General features: G+C 44.1%; 1 protein-coding gene across 2 annotated transcripts in view; it reads right to left on the bottom strand.

Moving 5' to 3' along the window:
* The window catches only part of l3mbtl3 (L3MBTL histone methyl-lysine binding protein 3), a 39,508-nt gene that overhangs the window by 4,461 nt on the left and 15,394 nt on the right, over nt 1-19,653 (bottom strand). The window contains exons 12-21 of one of the 2 annotated variants that reach the window (XM_052523529.1): nt 19,047-19,123; nt 18,521-18,606; nt 18,038-18,148; nt 15,233-15,347; nt 14,339-14,441; nt 12,626-12,781; nt 12,179-12,304; nt 8,876-8,964; nt 3,314-3,474; nt 3,149-3,211 (exon numbers count right to left, since the gene is read on the bottom strand). In XM_052523529.1, coding sequence (XP_052379489.1) covers nt 3,149-3,211; nt 3,314-3,474; nt 8,876-8,964; nt 12,179-12,304; nt 12,626-12,781; nt 14,339-14,441; nt 15,233-15,347; nt 18,038-18,148; nt 18,521-18,606; nt 19,047-19,123 — 1,087 coding nt within the window. The remainder of the gene's footprint in view (nt 1-3,148; nt 3,212-3,313; nt 3,475-8,875; nt 8,965-12,178; nt 12,305-12,625; nt 12,782-14,338; nt 14,442-15,232; nt 15,348-18,037; nt 18,149-18,520; nt 18,607-19,046; nt 19,124-19,653) is intronic. The other variant, XM_052523530.1, reaches the window with a different exon arrangement.

Below are 19,653 nucleotides of genomic sequence, written 5' to 3'. Positions count from 1 at the left end.
CAATCCTACAATCTAAGCTCGATGCCCTCAATCTCACACAAATGATCAAGGAACCCACCAGGTACAACACTAAATCCGTAAACATGGGCACCCTCATAGATATTATCCTGACCAACTTGCCCTCTAAATACATCTCTGATGTTTTCAATCAGGATCTCAGCGATCACTGCCTCATTACCTGCATCCGCTATGGGTCCACGGTCAAACGACCACCCCTCATCACTGTCAAACGCTCCCTAAATCACTTCTGCGAGCAGGCCTTTCTAATCGACCTGGCCCGGGTATCCTGGAAGGATATTAACCTCATCCCGTCAGTCGAGTAATTTCCTCACCATCTTAAATAAGCATGCCCCGTTCAAAAAATGTAGAACTAAGAACATATATAGCCCTTGGTTCACTCCAGACCTGACTGCCCTCGACCAGCACAAAAACATCCTGTGGCGGACTGCACTAGCATCGAATAGTCCCCGCGATATGCAACTTTTCAGGGAAGTCAGGAACCAATATAAGCAAAGAGTAGCTTTTCCAAACATAAATTTGCATCTTGTAGCTCTAACTCCAAAAAGTTTTGGGACACTGTAAAGTCCATGGAGAATAAGAGCACCTCCTCCCAGCTGCCCACTGCACTGAGGATAGGTAACACTGTCCCCACCGATAAATCTATGATAATCGAGAATTTCAATAAGCATTTCTCTACGGCTGGCCATGCCTTCCTCCTGGCTACCCCAACCCGGCCAACAGCTCCGCACCCCCCGCAGCTACTTGCCCAAGCCTCCCCAGCTTCTCCTTCACCCAAATGCAGATAGCAGATGTTCTGAAAGAGCTGCAAAACCTGGACCTGTACAAATCAGCTGGGCTAGACAATCTGGACCCTCTCTTTCTAAAATTATCCGCCACCATTGTTGCAACCCCTATTACCAGTCTGTTCAACCTCTCTTTCGTATTGTCCGAGATCCCTAAATATTGGAAAGCTGCCGCGGTCATCCCCCTCTTCAAAGGGGGTGACACTCTAGACCAAAACTGTTATAGACTTATATCCATCCTGCCCTGCCTTTCTAAAGTCTTCGAAAGCCAAGTTAATAAACAGATCACTGACCATTTTGAATCCCACCGTACCTTCTCCATTGTGCATTCCGGTTTCCGAGCTGGTCACGAGTGCACCTCAGCCACGCTCAAGGTACTAAACGATATCATAACCGCAATCGATAAAAGACAGTACTGTGCAGCCGTCTTCATCGACCTGGCCAAGGCTTTCGACTCTGTCAATCACCGTATTCAGCAGACTCAACAGCCTTGGCTTCTCAAATTACTGCCTCGCCTGGTTCACCAACTACTTCTCAAGAGTTCAGTGTGTCAAATCGGAGGGCCTGTTGTCCGGACCTCTGGCAGTCTCTATGGGGTTCAATTCCCGGCCGACTCTTTTCTCTGTATATATCCACCTCTACGCAGACGACACCATATACTCTGGCCTTTCTTTGGACACTGCGCTAACTAACCTCCAGACGGGCTTCAATGCCATACAACTCTTCTTCCATTTTGCTCCAATTGCTCTTAAATGATAGTAAAAACAAATGAATGCTTTTCAACCATTCACTGCCTGCACCCGCCCGCCCGAATAGCATCACTACTCTGGACGGTTCTGACTTAGAATATGTGGACAACTACAAATACCTAGGTGTCTGGCTAGACTGTAAACTCTCCTTCCAGACTCATATTAAACATCTCCAATCCAAAATTAAATCTAGAATCAGCTTCCTATTTCACAACAAAGCCTCCTTCACGCACGCTGCCAAACATACCCTTGTAAAACTGACTATTCTACCAATCCCCGACTTCGGTGATATCATTTACAAAATAGCTTCCAATACTCTACTCAGCAAACTGGATGCAGTCTATCACAGTGCCATCCGTTTTGTCACCAAAGCCCCTTATACCACCCACCACTGCGACCTGTATGCTCTAGTAGGCTGGCCCTCGCTTCATATTCGTTGCTACATCCACTGGCTCCAGGTCATCTATAAGTCTATGCTAGATAAAGCTCCGCCTTATCTCAGCTCTACCAAGTCACGATAACAACACCAACCCGTAGCACACGCTCCAGAAGGTATATCTCACTGGTCATCCCCAAAGCTAACACCTCCTTTGGCTGCCTTTGCTTCCAATTCTCTGCTGGCAATGACTGAAATGAATTGCAAAAAAAATAGCTAAAGCTGGAGACTTATATTTCCCTCACTAACTTTAAACATCAGCTATCTGAGCAGCTAACCGATCGCTGCAGCTGTACATAGCCCATCTGTAAATAGCCTACCCAATCTACCAACCTCATCCCCATATTGTTTTTATGTACTTTTCTGCTCTTTTGTACACCAGTATTTATACTTGCACATCATCATCTGCTCATCTATCACTCCAGTGTTAATTTTCTAAATTGTAATTACTCCGCTACTATGGCCTATTTATTGATTGATTACTTTATTTTACTTTATTCTACTTTATTCTACATTATGATAAACTGTCCAATGTTTTTTAATGCGTGAAAATGGGGGGACCATGTACAACGGTTCATCCGATATGTATGAAAGTACCCTCAAATTAAAGCTGACAGTCTGCACTTCACCCTCATTGTATCCTTTCAAACTCAATGTACTTGAGTACAGAACCAAAATATTTTAAAAATGGTCACTGTCCAATGAATTATGGTGCTCACTGTAGGTACTGGATGGCAGGAAGCTTGGCTGTAGCGCCTTACGGTCAGATGCTGAGCAGTTGGCATACCAGGTGGTGATGTAACCGGTCAGGATGCTAACGATGGTGCAGCTGTAGAACTTTTTGAAGATGCCCACCCAATCAAAGGATCAGAGAATTAATCTAGTATTGAAAGCATAAGCTGAAGCTAGCTAGCACTGCAGTGCATAAAATGTGGTGAGAAAATTGTCTCAGAGTGAGAAAACAATTGTTTAACAAATTAATTTCTTAAAAAATGGAAAAAGGAGAGACTTATATTTTGTTGTATTTCTTTCACGTTCACTCACTTAGCTAGCAAATGTAGCTTGTCTGTCACCTTGATTACTCAAATTTCTCGCAATCTGTGCACTTACGTTGTAAACTTTCATTCAACTTTCATTCACGTTCTGTACTGAAACTGTACCTCGTCTCTGAAAGTGTACACGTGTTCCCTACAGCCTGGAAGACCTTGGATGAACTCAATCACCTGTAACACATTGGACATCATGCTTAGTATAGTTATCCAAATGAACAGCACAGTCATTGCACAGCAAGCAACATTGTAGTGACAATGCAAATCATCCATTACCTCCTCCACTGTCCATGAAGCCACTTTGCTTGAAGTGATGCCAGCCACAGTGGGAAGTAGCTTGCTGTGCTGGTCCCAGCAGAAAGGAGAGCTGCTAGGGGATGGCGAGGTGCATGGCATGAACACTGACTGGTGAAGGGCTTGCTGTAGTGTCAGCTCTACTTTAGGGAAGGGAAGGAAATAAACATACAAAAAATCCTCAAATTAATTCACTTAAATTTGGAAAAGCAAGGAATTTGTTGCTGTGATCACCTGAAGATGAACAGCTCGATACTAAAGGGATCTGATGGAAGTCTTTGGAAAGGTTAGAAGAAACAGAATGCAGATGCTTACTCCTAACCATATTGGGAAGCTGCCTGTTTCTTTATCCAGGCATAAACCCAGCTTTGAGCATCTTCCAACGTTTATCTCCTAAAATTGACAATTCAAGTGAAGCGGAAAATTGTGGTGTTTTGAGAGTCATTCTAAGGTTTTGATGGAACACAAAGATAAATATTGCCTGGGGAGGAACAATTCTAGAGAAATTCACATTAAGATCACCTCATTGGTTAATTGCACACAAGGTCCAACCAAAATTTTACTTCCGCTTTTAACCCAACCCCTCCTTTATGTAGGAACTAATCTACTGTAGCAAGAGAGGGAAGCAATTACAGTCTGGACCAATTGGAGAGGTAGCAAGGGTCACAGTCACAGACTCATGGGTCATAATTCATTAGGACGAATTTAAATGAGGTGACAGTTGTGACACAGCAACTTCATGTAACTTTACTTTGGTTGACGGAGAAACTTACAACAAAACAGTTGTTCGCTTATGAACAAACACCCAGAGGACATGAATATTCACGTTTCAGGGAAATGAGGAAGTATTTTCTGGAAGAGACTTCACTCGCCTTTCTACTGAGTAAATACCTGAGAGGCACTGGGTGTTACTCCTGCATATGCATGTTAGAGAATGATCACTGCTCATTAAATCTAGACTATATACACAAATAAATACATATATATAAGCACGCATGCGTGCACGCGCGCACACACACACACACACACACGCACACGCACACGCACACACACACACGCACACGCACACGCACACACACACGCACACACGCACACACAGTTGAAGTCGAAAGTTTACATACACTTAGGTTGGAGTCATTAAAACTTGTTTTTCATCCACTCCACAAATTTCTTGTTAACAAACTATAGTTTTGGCAAGTTGGTTAGGACATCTACTTTGTGCATGACACAAGTAATTTTTCCAGACAGATTTATTTGTTTACAGACAGATTATTTCACTGTATCGCAATTCCAGTGGGTCAGATGTTTATATACACTAAGTTGACTGTGCCTTTAAAAGCTTGGAAAATTCCAGAAAAGCTTGGAAAATTCCAGAAAATTATCATGGCTTTAGAAGCTTCTGATAGGCTAATTGACATCATCTGAGTCAATTGGAGGTGTACCTGTGGATGTATTTCAAGGCCTACCTTCAAACAGTGCCTCTTTGCTTGACATCATGGGAAAATCAAAAGAAATCAGACAAGACCTCAGGAAAAATAATTGTAGACCTCCACAAGTCTGGTTCATCCTTGGGAGCAATTTCCAAATGTCTGAAGGTACCACGTTCATCTTTACAAACAATAGTACGCAAGTATAAACACCATGGGACCACGCAGCCATCATACCGCTTAGTAAGGAGACGTGTTCTGTCTCGTAGAGATGAACGTACCTTGGTGCAAATGTGCAAATCAATCCCAGAACAACAGCAAAGGACCTGGAGGAAACAGGAACAAAAGTATCTATATCCACAGTAAGAACTAATCCTATATCGACATAACCTGAAGGTCGCTCAGCAAGGAAGAAGCCACGGCTCCAAAACCGCCATAAAAAAGCCAGACTACGGTTTGCAACTGCACATGGGGATGAAGATCATACTTTCCTCTGGTCTGATGAAACAAAAATAGAACTGTTTGGCCATAATGACCATCATTATGTTTGGAGGAGAAACGGGTAGGCTTGCAAGCCGAATAACACCATCCCAACTGTGAAGCACGTGGGTGGCAGCATCACGTTGTGGGGGTGGCAGCATCACGTTGTGGGGGTGCTTTGCTGCAGGAGGGACTGGTGCACTTCACAAAATAGATGGCTTCATGAGAGAGGAAAATTATGTGGATATATTGAAGCAACATCTTAAGACATCAGTCAGCAAGTTAAAGCTTGGTCGCATATGGGTCTTCCAAATGGACAATGACTCTAAGCATACTTTCAAAGTTGTGGCAAAATGGCTTAAGTACAACAAAGTCAAGGTATTGGTGTGGCCATCACAAAGCCCTGACCTCAATCCTATAGAAAGTGTGGACCGAACTGAAAAAGCATGGAGGCCTATAAACCTGACTCAGTTACACCAGCTCTGTCAAGAGGAATGGGCCAAAATCCATCCAACTTATTGTGGGAAGCTTGTGGAAGGCTACCCAAAACATTTGACCCAAGTTAAACAATTTAAAGGCATTGCTACCAAATACTAATCAAGTGCATGTAAACGTCTGAGCCACTGCGAATGTGATGAAAGAAATACAAACTGTATGTTTAGTTGAAGTCAGAAATGTACATACACCTTAGCCAAATACATTTAATCCTAGTAAAAATACCCTGTCTTAGGTCAGTTAGGGTGAACACTTTAAAACACTCTAAAACTTTTGATTGGGGTCACTTAGAAATGTCCTTGTTTTTGAAAGAAAATCACATTTTTGTTCATTAAAATAACATCAAATTGATCAGAAATACAGTGTAGACATTGTTAATGTTGTAAATGACTATTGTAGCTTTAATGGAATATCTACATAGGCCCATTATCAGCAACCATCACTCCTGTGTTCCAATGGCACGTTGTGTTAGCTAATCCAAGTTTATCATTTTAAAAGGCTAATTGATCATTAGAAAACCCTTTTGCAATTATGTTAGCACAGCTGAAAACTGTTGTACGGATTAAAGAAGCAATAAAACTGGCCTTCTTCACAAGACTAGTTGAGTATCTGGAGCATCAGCATTTTTTGGGTTCGATTACAGGCTCAAAATGGCCAGAAACAAATAACTTTCTTCTGAAACTCGTCAGTCTATTCTTGTTCTGAGAAATTAAGGCTCTTCCATGCGAGAAATTCCCAAGAAACTGAAGATCTCGTACAAAGCTGTGTACTACTTCCTTCAGAGAACAGCGCAAACTGTCTCTAACCAGAATAGAAAGAGGAGTGAGAGACCCCGGTGCACAACTGAGCAAGAGGACAAGTACATTAGAGTGTCTAGTTTGAGAAACAGATGCCTCACAAGTCCTCAACTGGCAGCTTCATTAAATAGTACCCGCAAAACACCAGTCTCAACGTCAACAGTGAAGCGACGACTCCGGGAGGCTGGCCTTCTTGTCAGAATTGCAAAGAAAAAGCCATATCTCAGACTGGCCAATAAAAATAAAAGATTAAGACGGGCAAAAGAATACAGACACTGGATAATAATAAATAATAATATATGCCATTTAGCTGACGCTTTTATCCAAAGCGACTTACAGTCATGTGTGCATACATTCTACGTATGGGTGGTCCCGGGAATCGAACCCACTACCCTGGCGTTACAAGCGCCATGCTCTACCAACTGAGCCACAGAAGGACCACTGGACAGAGGAACTCTGCCTAGAAGGTCAGCATCCCGGAGTCACCTCTTCACTGTTGACGTTGAGACTGATGTTTTGCGGGTACTATTTAATGAAGTGAGGACTTGTGAGGCGTCTGTTTGGGAAGGCACAAAACTACCTTCATACTTCACTTGTTTTGTGGCACTTGTGGCGGTCGTAGAGCAAAATGGAAAATGTTGTGTTCCTTGAGAGTCTCCCCTTTCCATAGAGTGGTCATAATAGTTTGTATGTCAAACGTTTGGAACGCTACAGACATTTACGTGAGAAGACTGATTTTCAGGATGTTTCATGGTTGGACAAACACCGCTCTAGCTCTGCCACCTTTCATCACAGATGGGGAAGTGCGGCACTGGCGGATGCAGTGGCTTGTTATGTAATTTAGATTGACGCATCGACTCTGGGGGGTTAAACCCACATTCTAATCGTAAACCCCTTTAAATCGGATCTAAAATCCCTCATGACCATATTATAATTCTACTGCATCGATGAAGCAACTGCCTTCTTCATTCCATCTGTTTATCTTACTTCACTCCAGTGCATTTTGCAAAGCTCCAGAACGTGATCAGACTCACTCACCATCACATTTAGCTTTAACAATACTGTGATCCATGTTAATATGAATGCATTTTTTATTCTCTAAATCCTCACGTAAGGGCCTAAAACCAAAATCGTGCATTAAGTTTGACTACGATAAAACATATTTTGTAAGTTGTTGATTTGTACATGTTTATCCGCTCCATGCGGCACCACTGACTATGCAAGGCATCAGAATGAAAAGAACAACTGAAGACATTAACAGAATAAGGAGCATTTGTTGCTGTATAGGATGCATAGGTCTCGGTATAATCACATGAAAGGGACCCATATAAAAGTGACACGGAGAGAGATGGAGCTTTGAAAACTCCTTACAGAAGGTGATCAAAGCCAAAGTGCCTTTGCTGTCCAAGGCAGATATACAGACTAATTAACCCAGCACCATCCTAAACGGAGCTAGAGGAGAGCGACCGAGTCATTCAACATCACCCAGAAACATCTATTCCCTTATTGTAATGAAGTATATCTTCCACGGCTGTACATGAAGTACATGCTGTTTACAGTTGCTACACACAGAGCAGTGGCAGACCCCGCAACTGTCAGAAAGGCCAGTGCCGTTTGATGTCTGTTTCAGGAAAACATCTTCTGTGTGTCTCTGTATTCAAAGTGTATTTTCCTCCAGTTTGCTGCTTGCTGCTGGTTCACTCTCATTACTGTCTGTTACCTTCTGTCCCTTCAGAGGAGTGAGAACTCACAAAGGACCGGAGCAGAGCCTTGGATGTTCCGACACTGGAACATCACACAAGGGACCCTGAATCCACTGTACTGTACTGTGGAAGGAGTGAGTCATCCCTATTGCTTTAAGCTTTTCCCTATTGTCTTTGGGTTCGGTTTAAACTACACTGCAAAAGACAGTTTTGGTACTCAGTGCTGTTCGGTTTCATTGGGAGAGGATGAGAATATTGGAATTCTCAATAAATGAACTAAAAAACAAAAGGAGCTAGGGCTCAAATGACGACAAACAAAGACATTCAAATCCTTTCGGCGCGTGCCAAAGACATGAACATCCACATAATAACACTGTGTGAAACTTTTGTTTTGAGAGAGTGTGCCTAGCTCTGGCAAGACGCAGAGTGAGGGGAGGAGACATCCCAAGAGGTCAACACATTCAGCATAGTAAAAGACAGAGGGAGAGATGGATCTACATTACTGATTCACACTGTGAAGGAAGGCACTGGGTAATGAGTGGGAGGCCATAGATCAGACTGTACTAGGGAGAGATACCGTGCAGTGACGCCCTTAAGATATTTGAACGATAGGAAGAATAGAATGTTGTACAGAGACAGTACCTTTGGTTTCCATTATGCTTGACACCTCACTCTCCATTTCCTCCTCCACCGGCTCCTCGACCTTCCTCTGTTTGCATGGCCGCCCAACCCTGGGAGAGAGAAGGGAGTCAATAGAGACACACAGATAGGGCAGTACTGCAGGGACTGAGCTCACACAATTTGGAACAAACTTTTCATGACATATTGAGTCACTACTTCATTGATTATCACTGTGCATTCCAAGATGTTCCAATACGAGCCGTCACTACTCCTGGGATGAAAATGTCATTGCTTGTAATCACTTTTAAATCCTAAGAACTGTTCCGTCATACTCAAGCAACACGCTGCTCTGGTTGAGTCTTGATAAATCCTAAATAACAGGGTGATGACTTGAGTTTCTCTCTAAATTAAACTTAGCTCAGGCATTCTGTTGCCTCTCTTCTCCATGTGCGCAGAAATAGTTTTGTGTGCATTGGACTGAAAGAAGGTCCCAACTCCTGAATAAAATAAAGATACAACTTAGCCCCCCGTCCCTGGACAACCAATTAATCTATGCAAATAAGTTTTAGCATTTAAATAACCTATACAAATCAAGCTGCCCACATATTCCATCAGTTATCTGAAATACCAACACGTCTCTTGAGGCCACACATGTGGAGTAGAAATGTCTAGTAAAATGGGATTGAGTACATATTAGAAATACCTGCTCGTAAATGACATTTGATTGTTTGATTATAAAAAAAAAAGAGAAACAGCAGGATGTCATATATGACTCATTGAAATCTGATGAAAATAGTGCATGATGGTTTTGGTGGTGTATGTCCAAGGAGGGACTTCTATAAATGAAAGGAAGGTCATTGTAGGGCAGGCATTAACCTCGTCTCCAGCCTTCGAGAGAGAGCCGGCTGGTGGACAAGATTAGGCAGGCATGAGTCAGATGACAGTTTGACAAAGCTCAGGGAAGATGCTGTGGAGAGGCTTGGTAATTACAGCAATCTTCAATTATACTACGCTGACTGTGGCTCTCTCTCTGTGTGGTAATAAATGTGGTCCAGAAAATATATATATATTTTTTAAAGCGAGAGAGAGAGAGGGACAATTGTTGGCTATTAGGGAGCGGAGGCCGTGCAGCGTGTGTGAATGTGTGAGATAGATACAGGAGGCTCGGAGTACCAGAGCAGCAACGGAGGGAATGACGACTTCTTGCTAGTTATAGTTGGAGTCGGAAGTTTACATACACTTAGGTTGGAGTCATTAAAACTCGTTTTTCAACCACTCCACACATTTCTTGTTAACAAACTATCGTTTTGGAAAGTCAGATAGGACATCTACTTTGTGCATGACACAAGTCATTTGTCCAACAGTTGTTTACAGACAGATTATTTCACTTGTAATTCACTGTATCACAATTCCAGTGGGTCAGAAGTTTACATACACTAAGTTGACTGTGCCTTTAAAACAGCTTGGAAAATTCCATCATTGGAAAATCAAAAGAAATCAGCCAAGACCTCAGAAAAAAAAATGTAGACCTCCACAAGTCTGGTTCATCCTTGGGAGCATTTTCCAAATACCTGAAGGCACCACGTTCATCTGTACAAACAATAGTATGCAAGTATAAACAACATGGAACCACGCAGACGCCGCTCAGGAAGGAGAAGCATTCTGTCTCGTAGAGATGAACGTACTTTGGTGCAAAAAGTGCAAATCCCAGAGAAACAGCAAAGGACCTCGTGAAGATGCTGGAGGAAACAGGTACAAAAGTATCTATATCCACAGTAAAACGAGTCCAATATCGACGTAACCTGAAAGGACGCTCAGCAAGGAAGAAGCTACTGCTCCAAAACCGCCATAAAAAAGCCAGACCACGGTTTGCAACTGCACATGGGGACAAATATTGTACTTTTTGGAGAAAATGTCCTCTGGTCTGATGAAACAAAAATAGAATTGTTTGGCCTTAATGACCATCGTTATGTTTGGAGGATAAAGGGGGAGGCTTGCAAGCCGAAGAACACCATCCCAACCGTGAAGCACGGGGGTGGCAGCATCATGTTGTGGGGGTGCTTTGCTGCAGGAGGGATTGGTGCACTTCACAAAATAGATGGCATCATGAGAGAGGAAAATTATGTGGATATATTGAAGCAACATCTCAAAACATCAGTCAGGAAGTTAAAGCTTGGTCGCAAATGGGTCTTCCAAATGGACAATGACATCAAGCATATTTACAAAGTTGTGGCAAAATGGCTCAAGAACAACAAAGTCAAGGTATTGGAGTGGCCGTCACAAAGCCATTTCTGACTTCTGACTCAGCTCTGTCAGGAGGAATGCCAAAATTCACCCAACTTATTTGATGCTACCTAAAATTTGAAATAAAAGGCAATGCTACAAAAATAAATAAACTTCTGACTCTACAATTATTCTGACATTTCACATTCTTAAAATAAAGTGGTGATCCTAAAACAGGGAATTTTTACTTGGATTAAATGTCAGGAAGTGTGAAAAACTGAGTTAAATGTATTTGGCTAAGGTGTATGTAAACTTCCGACTCAACTGTATATATCGTCTCATCCGATTGCATAGTACCTGTCTTGACTATGTCAAACTGAGAGAAGCTAGCTAATTAGGCTAATTGAGGCACCACTCAGATGATAGCCTAAATAGCAGCCTACCTGTTGGCTTTTGGTTGTTGTAGCCTTTCTTTCTCATTTCACTTTTAATTCTGTCATTTTAATCCCATCTTTCATTGATTTGATATCCCCTGACATGCTTGCCACATAAGCAGAGCAGCAATGCAATTGTCTCTCTCGCTCTCCTCTGCGGGAAGTGACCAGAGCGCACGCCTTTTTTAGCAACTTTTTCCCCCAAATCATCAATATATAGTCGCATCATGCAGCCCATATATGTTTTTGATTTGTAAGACATTTCCAGGTTTATCGGCCTATCAAAACTAAATAAATAATGGGTCTTATTGTGATGGCAAAGGCTATACGAAATGGTTTTATATGACTTCTTAAAACGTAGATGCTCCAAAGGCGCGCATCAGCAGCTCGTATGAGTGGAAGCCCGGAGATGCTAAAATGTGTTTATGTTAATTAATAAGTCAATTACCGCAAGACCGCCAGTCATTTGCATGACAATTACCGGCTGACAAAACATAGTGACTGCCACAGCCCTACATCAGGTCCTCACAATCCTATCAGTCGAACACTGGACCAGCCGGCAGTAACGACACAGTCGCACACCGCTCAACCATCAGATTGAGTGCGGGTTCTGTCAGCCATTCCGGATAGTGCAGGGCTTTTCACGTGTATTGTAAGGGCCACTCACCTCCTTTTTGGCTCTGTGCCGGCGGGTTTCTTGATTGACCGCTCCATGGCACTCGCCACCCCGATGCCAGCCTTCTCGCCCCTGCCAGGCTTGTCCAGCTGATTTGGGTTGGCGCTTAAGTGCTTGCTAAGAAATTGGCAGAGAAATGTTTTTTTAATTTTTTTAAGTACAATAATAAGAGAGCCATGTTTGGCGTGGAACTGTTAAGCATGAGAGTCACTTCAGACAGAAATAGATGAGAGCTGTTCGCACTTTTTTGGGGGGGGGGTGTTAAAATCCTCGAAGGAATTTGGAAATTCGAAGCCACACGATGATAGTCTCGGCCAAACTCTACATTCTAATACGCCTACGCTGGAATCATACATTCCCCCCTACAATATCTGTCTCAGACTGTCCTGAGAATATATTTTAGTTAAAGCAGTGTTTTGGTTACTGATTGGTCCTTACTCTGCAGTGGGAGCTGGAGCTGGGTTGATATCTGGGTTGGGTTCTGCCCGTCGGGGTCGCCCCAGTCCTCCTGACCCTGGCATCTCACCACTCAGACGGTCTGGAAGCACTGAGTCCTTGTTGATGTTGATGTCAGAGTATGGGCATCCCACCGCACTGCAAATCAGAGCATATACATTATTACAAATTACTGATTTAAGGAAAAAATACTTGGTGTAATAACTTCATAATAGATATTAATTACAACTTAATAAGGTGTTAATAACAAGACAAGATATTCATTCACACATCAGTGATCTTGGGGACAGAATCAAAAGCTAATATAAGACAAGCAGCAGAGAGATATGTATATATTTTGTAAGGCAGCTCGCTCACACCGAGTGTGTGTCACAAACGCTCTTTCCTGTCTCATCGGGGAAACATTGATGTTGGCATAAAACAGTTTACACCGTTCGTAGTACTACTCAATAGTCACTACAGCCAACCCCAGAGTTTCTGGGGTTGAAGTGATTCATTCCAGGGTGATGAATCTCAATTTGGAAACATTGAACGTGCTCTAACTCAAGCTACAGACAATAGCAGTCTGTAGACTGAGACTACTTCATTCACAACAGCCTTGTCATCATCCACCTGTGTATAATATGCTATTTCTCATTACATACTTTACCTCAACTAAAAAGGGGATGGATTTATATAAACAACATATTTGCACTGAAATGGTTAGGTGAGCCTCGCTGTCACACTGCGACCACTCTGACTGACGAGGGGAGAGAGAAAGAGAGATCGCGTTTCTCCCTTTTTCTCACTCTCTGCTCATCCCCCTCTCATTTTTCTTGGCTGCTGTCACACATTTCTTTGCATAACGAGGGCTCTTTTCACATCCTGTCTGTGCGTAGCTAGCTGTCGCTCTACCGCTTTAATATTCCAGGTTTGCCAACAAACACTGATAAAGCACCTCTCATCCCATAGATACATTTTAATACACTACATTCTGTACTCGGGCTCCAAGTTAATCAGCTTACATTACAGACACTGAACCAAAGGACTGTGTCCCTATTAAAAAGTCTCTCTACCGCAGTGTGCACGACCTCCGGTCACTCCGTAATAAAGCACGGCAACGTCGGGAGAAAGACCTAGAGTCATTCTGCCTTTTCTGCAAATATGTTTCTGCTCACATTAGTAGATCTCCAGCTGGAGGGGTACATGCTGTACGAAAGCCCGGTGAGGCAGAGGTGGGTGTATGGAGAGTGGAGGCACGGTTTCTCAGGAGAAAAGGGTAAGAATTGTGATGAATACTGATGGAAGAGAGTGACACTCATGTGCTTACACCGCTGTGCCTCTAGCACCACACAGCCAATTATACAGCCTCTATACAGCCTCACCCCAGGGGCATTCGGGTACGTGTGGATCATGTACAATACCTACCTATATTGTTGACCTCCGGACCTACCACAGCTGCTGTAGGCTAACATTCACTTTCAGTAGGAATACATTGGGTATCTCTTGCATTATGAGTCTCTATGCTACAGTAATAAACATAACTTGTAACTGGTGGATCAATGAGCCTGAAGCCCAGTTTAACCAGCAACAAGTGACCATTCACCGGCAAGTAGCGATATGAAGCCTGTTGGGGTTACAAGTGGACATTTCTATTGGATGGTAGTTTTGATGGCCTGGCCAGCCAGACAGAGTGATTGCTCTGAGTGTGGGTACCTGTGGTGGCCAGAGTAGCGGGCTCCTTTGATGTGGCCCACACCTTTACACCCTGGGGTGGGACATCCGCCCTGCTCAGACGACTCAAACAGCTCCTGTGGACCTGGGGATGAGGAGAGGAGAGGGGGGGTGAGATATTACATCCAGATCTACCTAGTGATACCCTATTCACTACATGACTTCAGGTCGAACCATCCTAAAATAATGTTCATCTAATCTAGCCGATTAATGTAATGCGAATGTGCAGTGTCCCTATTAGGATAGCCTCAGTCACAAGGAGTTGGTGTCAACATCCCAAGGAGCTGGTACTATTGACAGTCAGTACAGGTAGAGAGAAAGCAGATATGTCCCTGGATGTGTCCATATGACACGAGTGAGGTGCCATGTGGAGCAGTAACTCTCGCTCTGAGAACGCAGCTCTGTACTCTGAAACATGACGGCAGTATCAGCTGCACTCTAATCACAACTCCTCACTCCGCGTTTCCATGGACACCACTACACAGGGAGAAATTAGTAGTAAGTGGAAAGGGAGGCAGAGAGAAGTTCATTGTTCAGCTCCCAGCATCCTCAGGGTAAAATGCAGGATATTGACCACAGAGAGCCAGGACTCATGAGCCATCAGAGTCATTTTGAATAATTTGCTTTTTTCCCCACCAACAAGGCTTCTTCCCACCACTCCTTCAATATAACAACAGCAGATCAGATTAAATCGACGCAGAGACGGAACTGTCTTTTCAGGGAAAAGCATATCAAGCTATTTGCGATTGAACGGGATAAGAAATAGCAGTGTCTATTGAGGCCTGGCTCTAAGTGTGTCTGCTAGGAACCGTAGGTATGGAACTGAGGCAGGGAGCTGGACATGAATAGATTAGGATGAGTCATAAAGCCACTCACTGATCGGGGGCTGGAGGGGGTGGCCTGTCTTAGCACACCAGCCCGCAGGGTGGATGTCTGGACTGTCTGTGTCCACCCAGTAGTCATACTCATCCGTCCAGCCATCAAAATGGATCTAGAGGAACACACACCAAGGACAAACAGTCACAGTAGAGTCCGACCACATACGATAAATATAGAAATGTGGGGAAAAGAGATTTAATCAAAATCATGGTCGAATGATAAAGACATATCTTGGAGATTAGAAGCTGAACTACTGATTGCGTCAATCTAGCTGACAAGCCCCGTCTCGGACTGAAGCCCCTGGCACTGCCCTTACAGCTGGCGGAGGCTAGCCCGGGCTATCTGGCCGACACACAGCATAGTTGGTAGCTATCGCTCATCCTCTGTTCTTATCCACACTCCTGACAATGATAGTGTGCTTCACAGTGTGGGGCAAACAAGAGGAGACAGGAGCACACCAGGGTGTCGTGGGAAGGCAGACCCTCCTAGTACACAGCCTGCTTCCCTGCCTTGCTAAAAAACTATTGTTATTAGTTCAGTTGAAGACAACATGACATATGAAGCATGCGCTGGCACAAAGGGACTGAAGATGGGGAGACAGCATGAGAATGTATGTGATGCTTGAAGGACAATGAGAGCATGAAACGCATGTAGTGTTGGTTCGTGTATGAGTGGTGAGAGTGAATGGTGGTGTGGGTATGGATGGAGCTTCAGAAAACAGTCTTGGAATGAGTGAGAGAAGACAGGGTTCTGAGGTAGGAGGTCAAGATCAAAATCGAAAGCCTTGTATATAAAGTGACAAGTGACAGTAGAGAAACCAAAACTAAGCTGAAGGAGTATGAGTTTAGAAACCCGGAGGGACTGTATAGACTGGAGCTATGCTATCTAGGGATATTCTTGCTCCATGCACAGAAGGGTTTAGACCAGGGGTGTCAAACATACGGCCCGCGGGCCAGAACCGGCCCCCAAGGAGGTTCGATCAGGCCCGCAGGATAATTTGAAAGTGGAAAAAATGCATAAAAGACATGGAATTAATATTTTTAATTCGCTGCAATTCATGGATTATCCGCTAAGGGGCGCACTCTTTCCATCAGAGTAGAAGACAAGCCGCATCACTGAGACAGACTGAAAACAGCAGACGGTATCAATGCGCCATCTGCTGCTTGTTACTACCTCTCCGCTACACCCTCATTAGCCAAAATGTCGTTATCCAAACGGAGAAAAGTAGATAAGGAGTGTAGAATTTTCAAAGAAAAATGGACCACGTCCTATTTATTTACAGAGATGCACGGAAAACCTTTGTGCTTGGTGTGTTTGCAACAAGTTTCGGTATTGAAGGAATATAATATTCGACGCCACTACGAGACTCATCACAGCGAAAAATATGACGGCTTGCAAGGACAACTGAGAAGAGATAAGATTAACGAATTGCTGGCGGGTCTGAGGAAACAGCAGTCAACTTTCATCCAGAGCCGAGAAGTCAGTGAAGCAGCGGTAAAAGCCAGCTACCTAATTGCTAGCGAAATAGCATTAGCATCGAAGCCGTATTCCGACGGTGACTTTGTTAAACGATGCATGATGAAGGCGGCTGAACTTGTATGTCCCGAGAAGCGACAAGCTTTTGCCAATATTAGCCTGACGAGGAATACTATAGCAGAGAGGATTTCGAACTATCGGCAGATTTAGACAGTCAATTGAAACAGAGAGTCAAGTCATTTATTGCATTTTCCGTGGCAATTGACGAGAGCACTGACATCACAGACGTGGCCCAACTGGCCATATTTATTCGAGGAGTTGATGAGACATTGACTGTTACTGAAGAGTTTCTTGAGTTGGTGCCAATGATGGACACCACAACAGCCGAGGACATTTTCGGCTCTGTCGTTGCTGCATTGGACAGAGTTGGAGTGGACTGGTCCCGCGCTGTCAGCCTGGCTACAGACGGCGCGCCATCCATGGTCGGAAAGAAAGCAGGTGTCGCGACAAAGTTCAAAGACAAAGTACAAGCCCTTAATGGAGTCTAAACTTTAGACTGAGATGACTGAACAGTATAGGCATAAGTAGGACAGAGGGAGAGGCACTGACGTACACCTCAGGCAGCCAGCTGTCCATCGACTCCCAACACTGACCTACTGTTCACTTCAGAGTTCAAAGAGCATGGAGAGCAGAGCTCTCCTGAAAATGGTCTCAAGGAGAGAGTCAAGGAGATGTACTGATGTACTGAAAACTGGAATAGAGGGAAAATGGTGAGGTCTTGAATAATTTGTATATGTATTCCCAGTAAATCAGCACATTTCTCCCACAGGACACCTTCATACAGAGTTCATCTCCCAATTTTCCACGTAGAGCTGGAGTTTCATCCTTTTTTTGTTCTTTGAAATGTTTCAGAGAAATCTGTAGTGAACCAGAACTCAAGAGATTATACTCAAGGATTATACTAGTTCAGATCTAGGGTCTAATAGCTACACACTTCACAGTGCAGATGAGTGACGTATTGGCTAATCCTCCTGTCATGTACAGCTCAACTAAACACACACACACACACACACACACACACACACACACACACACACACACACACACACGCACACACGCACACACGCACACACTCATCCCTACATCTGAGCCTAAAAACAAGTGGTGGGAGGAAGGGAGACCTCCTAGTTATTGACATAGACAGAAGTGTTGCTACAGCTGAGTCACAGTATCATGTTGAATGACTCCAGTCTGGAGTGAAGATGGATACTGGTAGACACAGTGGTCAGACAGAGACAGATAAGAGAGTTGAAGAGATGTTCTCACCTGGACCCTGTGGTCATCAGTGTCCACCACGGTGGCCACTCTGACAAGCATGGGGTTCCTCTTGTCCACCGTCTCCAACTTCATGAGTGGCTGGAAACTGTGGGGGGGTTTCTGTAGAGGGAGAGTGTGTGGGGGGTGTTAAGGCTCAGAGGCACAAATAGCACTTGCAGGCCAAGGGTACTTAGCACTTCTGAACATAATTTGCGAACCGAGGGCGCTCTGATTTCACATGTAGAATCGCGTGACTAATTCCGGTAGTCCGACCTCTACAGCGGGTGGTCCTTAAAACACAGCGCGCTGACGATCGGCAGACGAACGCCAGACCCACATTCGCGTGCATCTTTAGGCAGCATATCATATGTCACACTCTGCGGCAGACGGCCAGCTAGGCTACTCCAGTAAACTGTGTTGGAATGTAGACGTGGGGCTGCCACATCGTCCTGCGTGCCGAGGATAAAGAGATAGAGAGATAAACAGCCGTACCCCTTTAAAAGCCCTGGCAGGAGCCGGTGACGAGTGGGTCTCCTCCAGATACTTTCCCCAGGAGAAATTCTTGACATTTGGGTAACCTACAGGAAAGAGTAATGAAAAAGACTGAGCCAGATTGAGCACGACTACACATGCTGTATCATGTAGTACATGTGTGGGCGGGTAGAGTCCCTTGTGCTTTCTGTCATTCTAAACCATCGGTCTTCTCCACAGTGGAATAACATCATTTACAGATCAGATTAAAACAAAACAAAAAATTCAGTAATTTAGTAGACACTCTTACAGTAAGGGAGTGCATACATTTTCATACTTTTATTCGTAATGGTCCCCCATGGGAATTGAACCCACATCTCTGGCGTGGCAAGTGCCACGCCCGACCAACTGAGCTACATGGGCGGTGATCTGCTTGGAAACGTTCCATGTGTTGATCTTTACTTCCAGAACTGTATGCTCAGTCATCATTACACATGTGTGGTATCCTGGCAGGATCTGCAGGATACATAGTGAGTTAGTATCTCACCTGGAGGCTTGGTGAGAATCCTGTCGTTGTCTTGACACCAGCCCACTGGGTGGATGTATGGACTGGTTGCATCACACCTACGGAGGAGGAGCAGGAGAAGGACAGTGGTAACAAAATGCCATCTGCTCAGCAGATTTCTCATGTCTTTGTATATATACACATGTATATTCCTCCTCTTCCCTATAAACGGTTATGACATGAACTTCCCCATAAACTGTTGGGGGGATTGAATAGGGATAATGTCTAGGAGTAAGCACACAGATAGGAGAATAGGTCAGCTGACGTTGTGACAGACTCTGAGCCACTGTGGCTTCAGCCACCTTATGACTGAGTGATTAACCCGTTCAGCTAACCGTGATGGCATGTTCTGCAACAATCACTTTGACGTACCGGGAAGTGTCAGGGCGAGAAAGGATACTTCCCTCACAGCTTCCCACTGCTCCCTCTCTCCACGTCAACCATCGGTAGGACAACATATATCTATCACTGAATGATGGACGGCACACCACTGACGAGTAGATGTTGTGTTCCCTGGATGTCATAAGGTGAATGCACCAATTTGTAAGTCGCTCTGGATAAGAGCGTCTGCTAAATGACTTAAATGTAG

Source organism: Oncorhynchus keta, chromosome 8, assembly GCF_023373465.1.
Source record: "Oncorhynchus keta strain PuntledgeMale-10-30-2019 chromosome 8, Oket_V2, whole genome shotgun sequence".
Lineage (NCBI taxonomy): Eukaryota > Metazoa > Chordata > Actinopteri > Salmoniformes > Salmonidae > Oncorhynchus > Oncorhynchus keta.
This window is presented reverse-complemented; position numbering and strand designations above follow the sequence as displayed.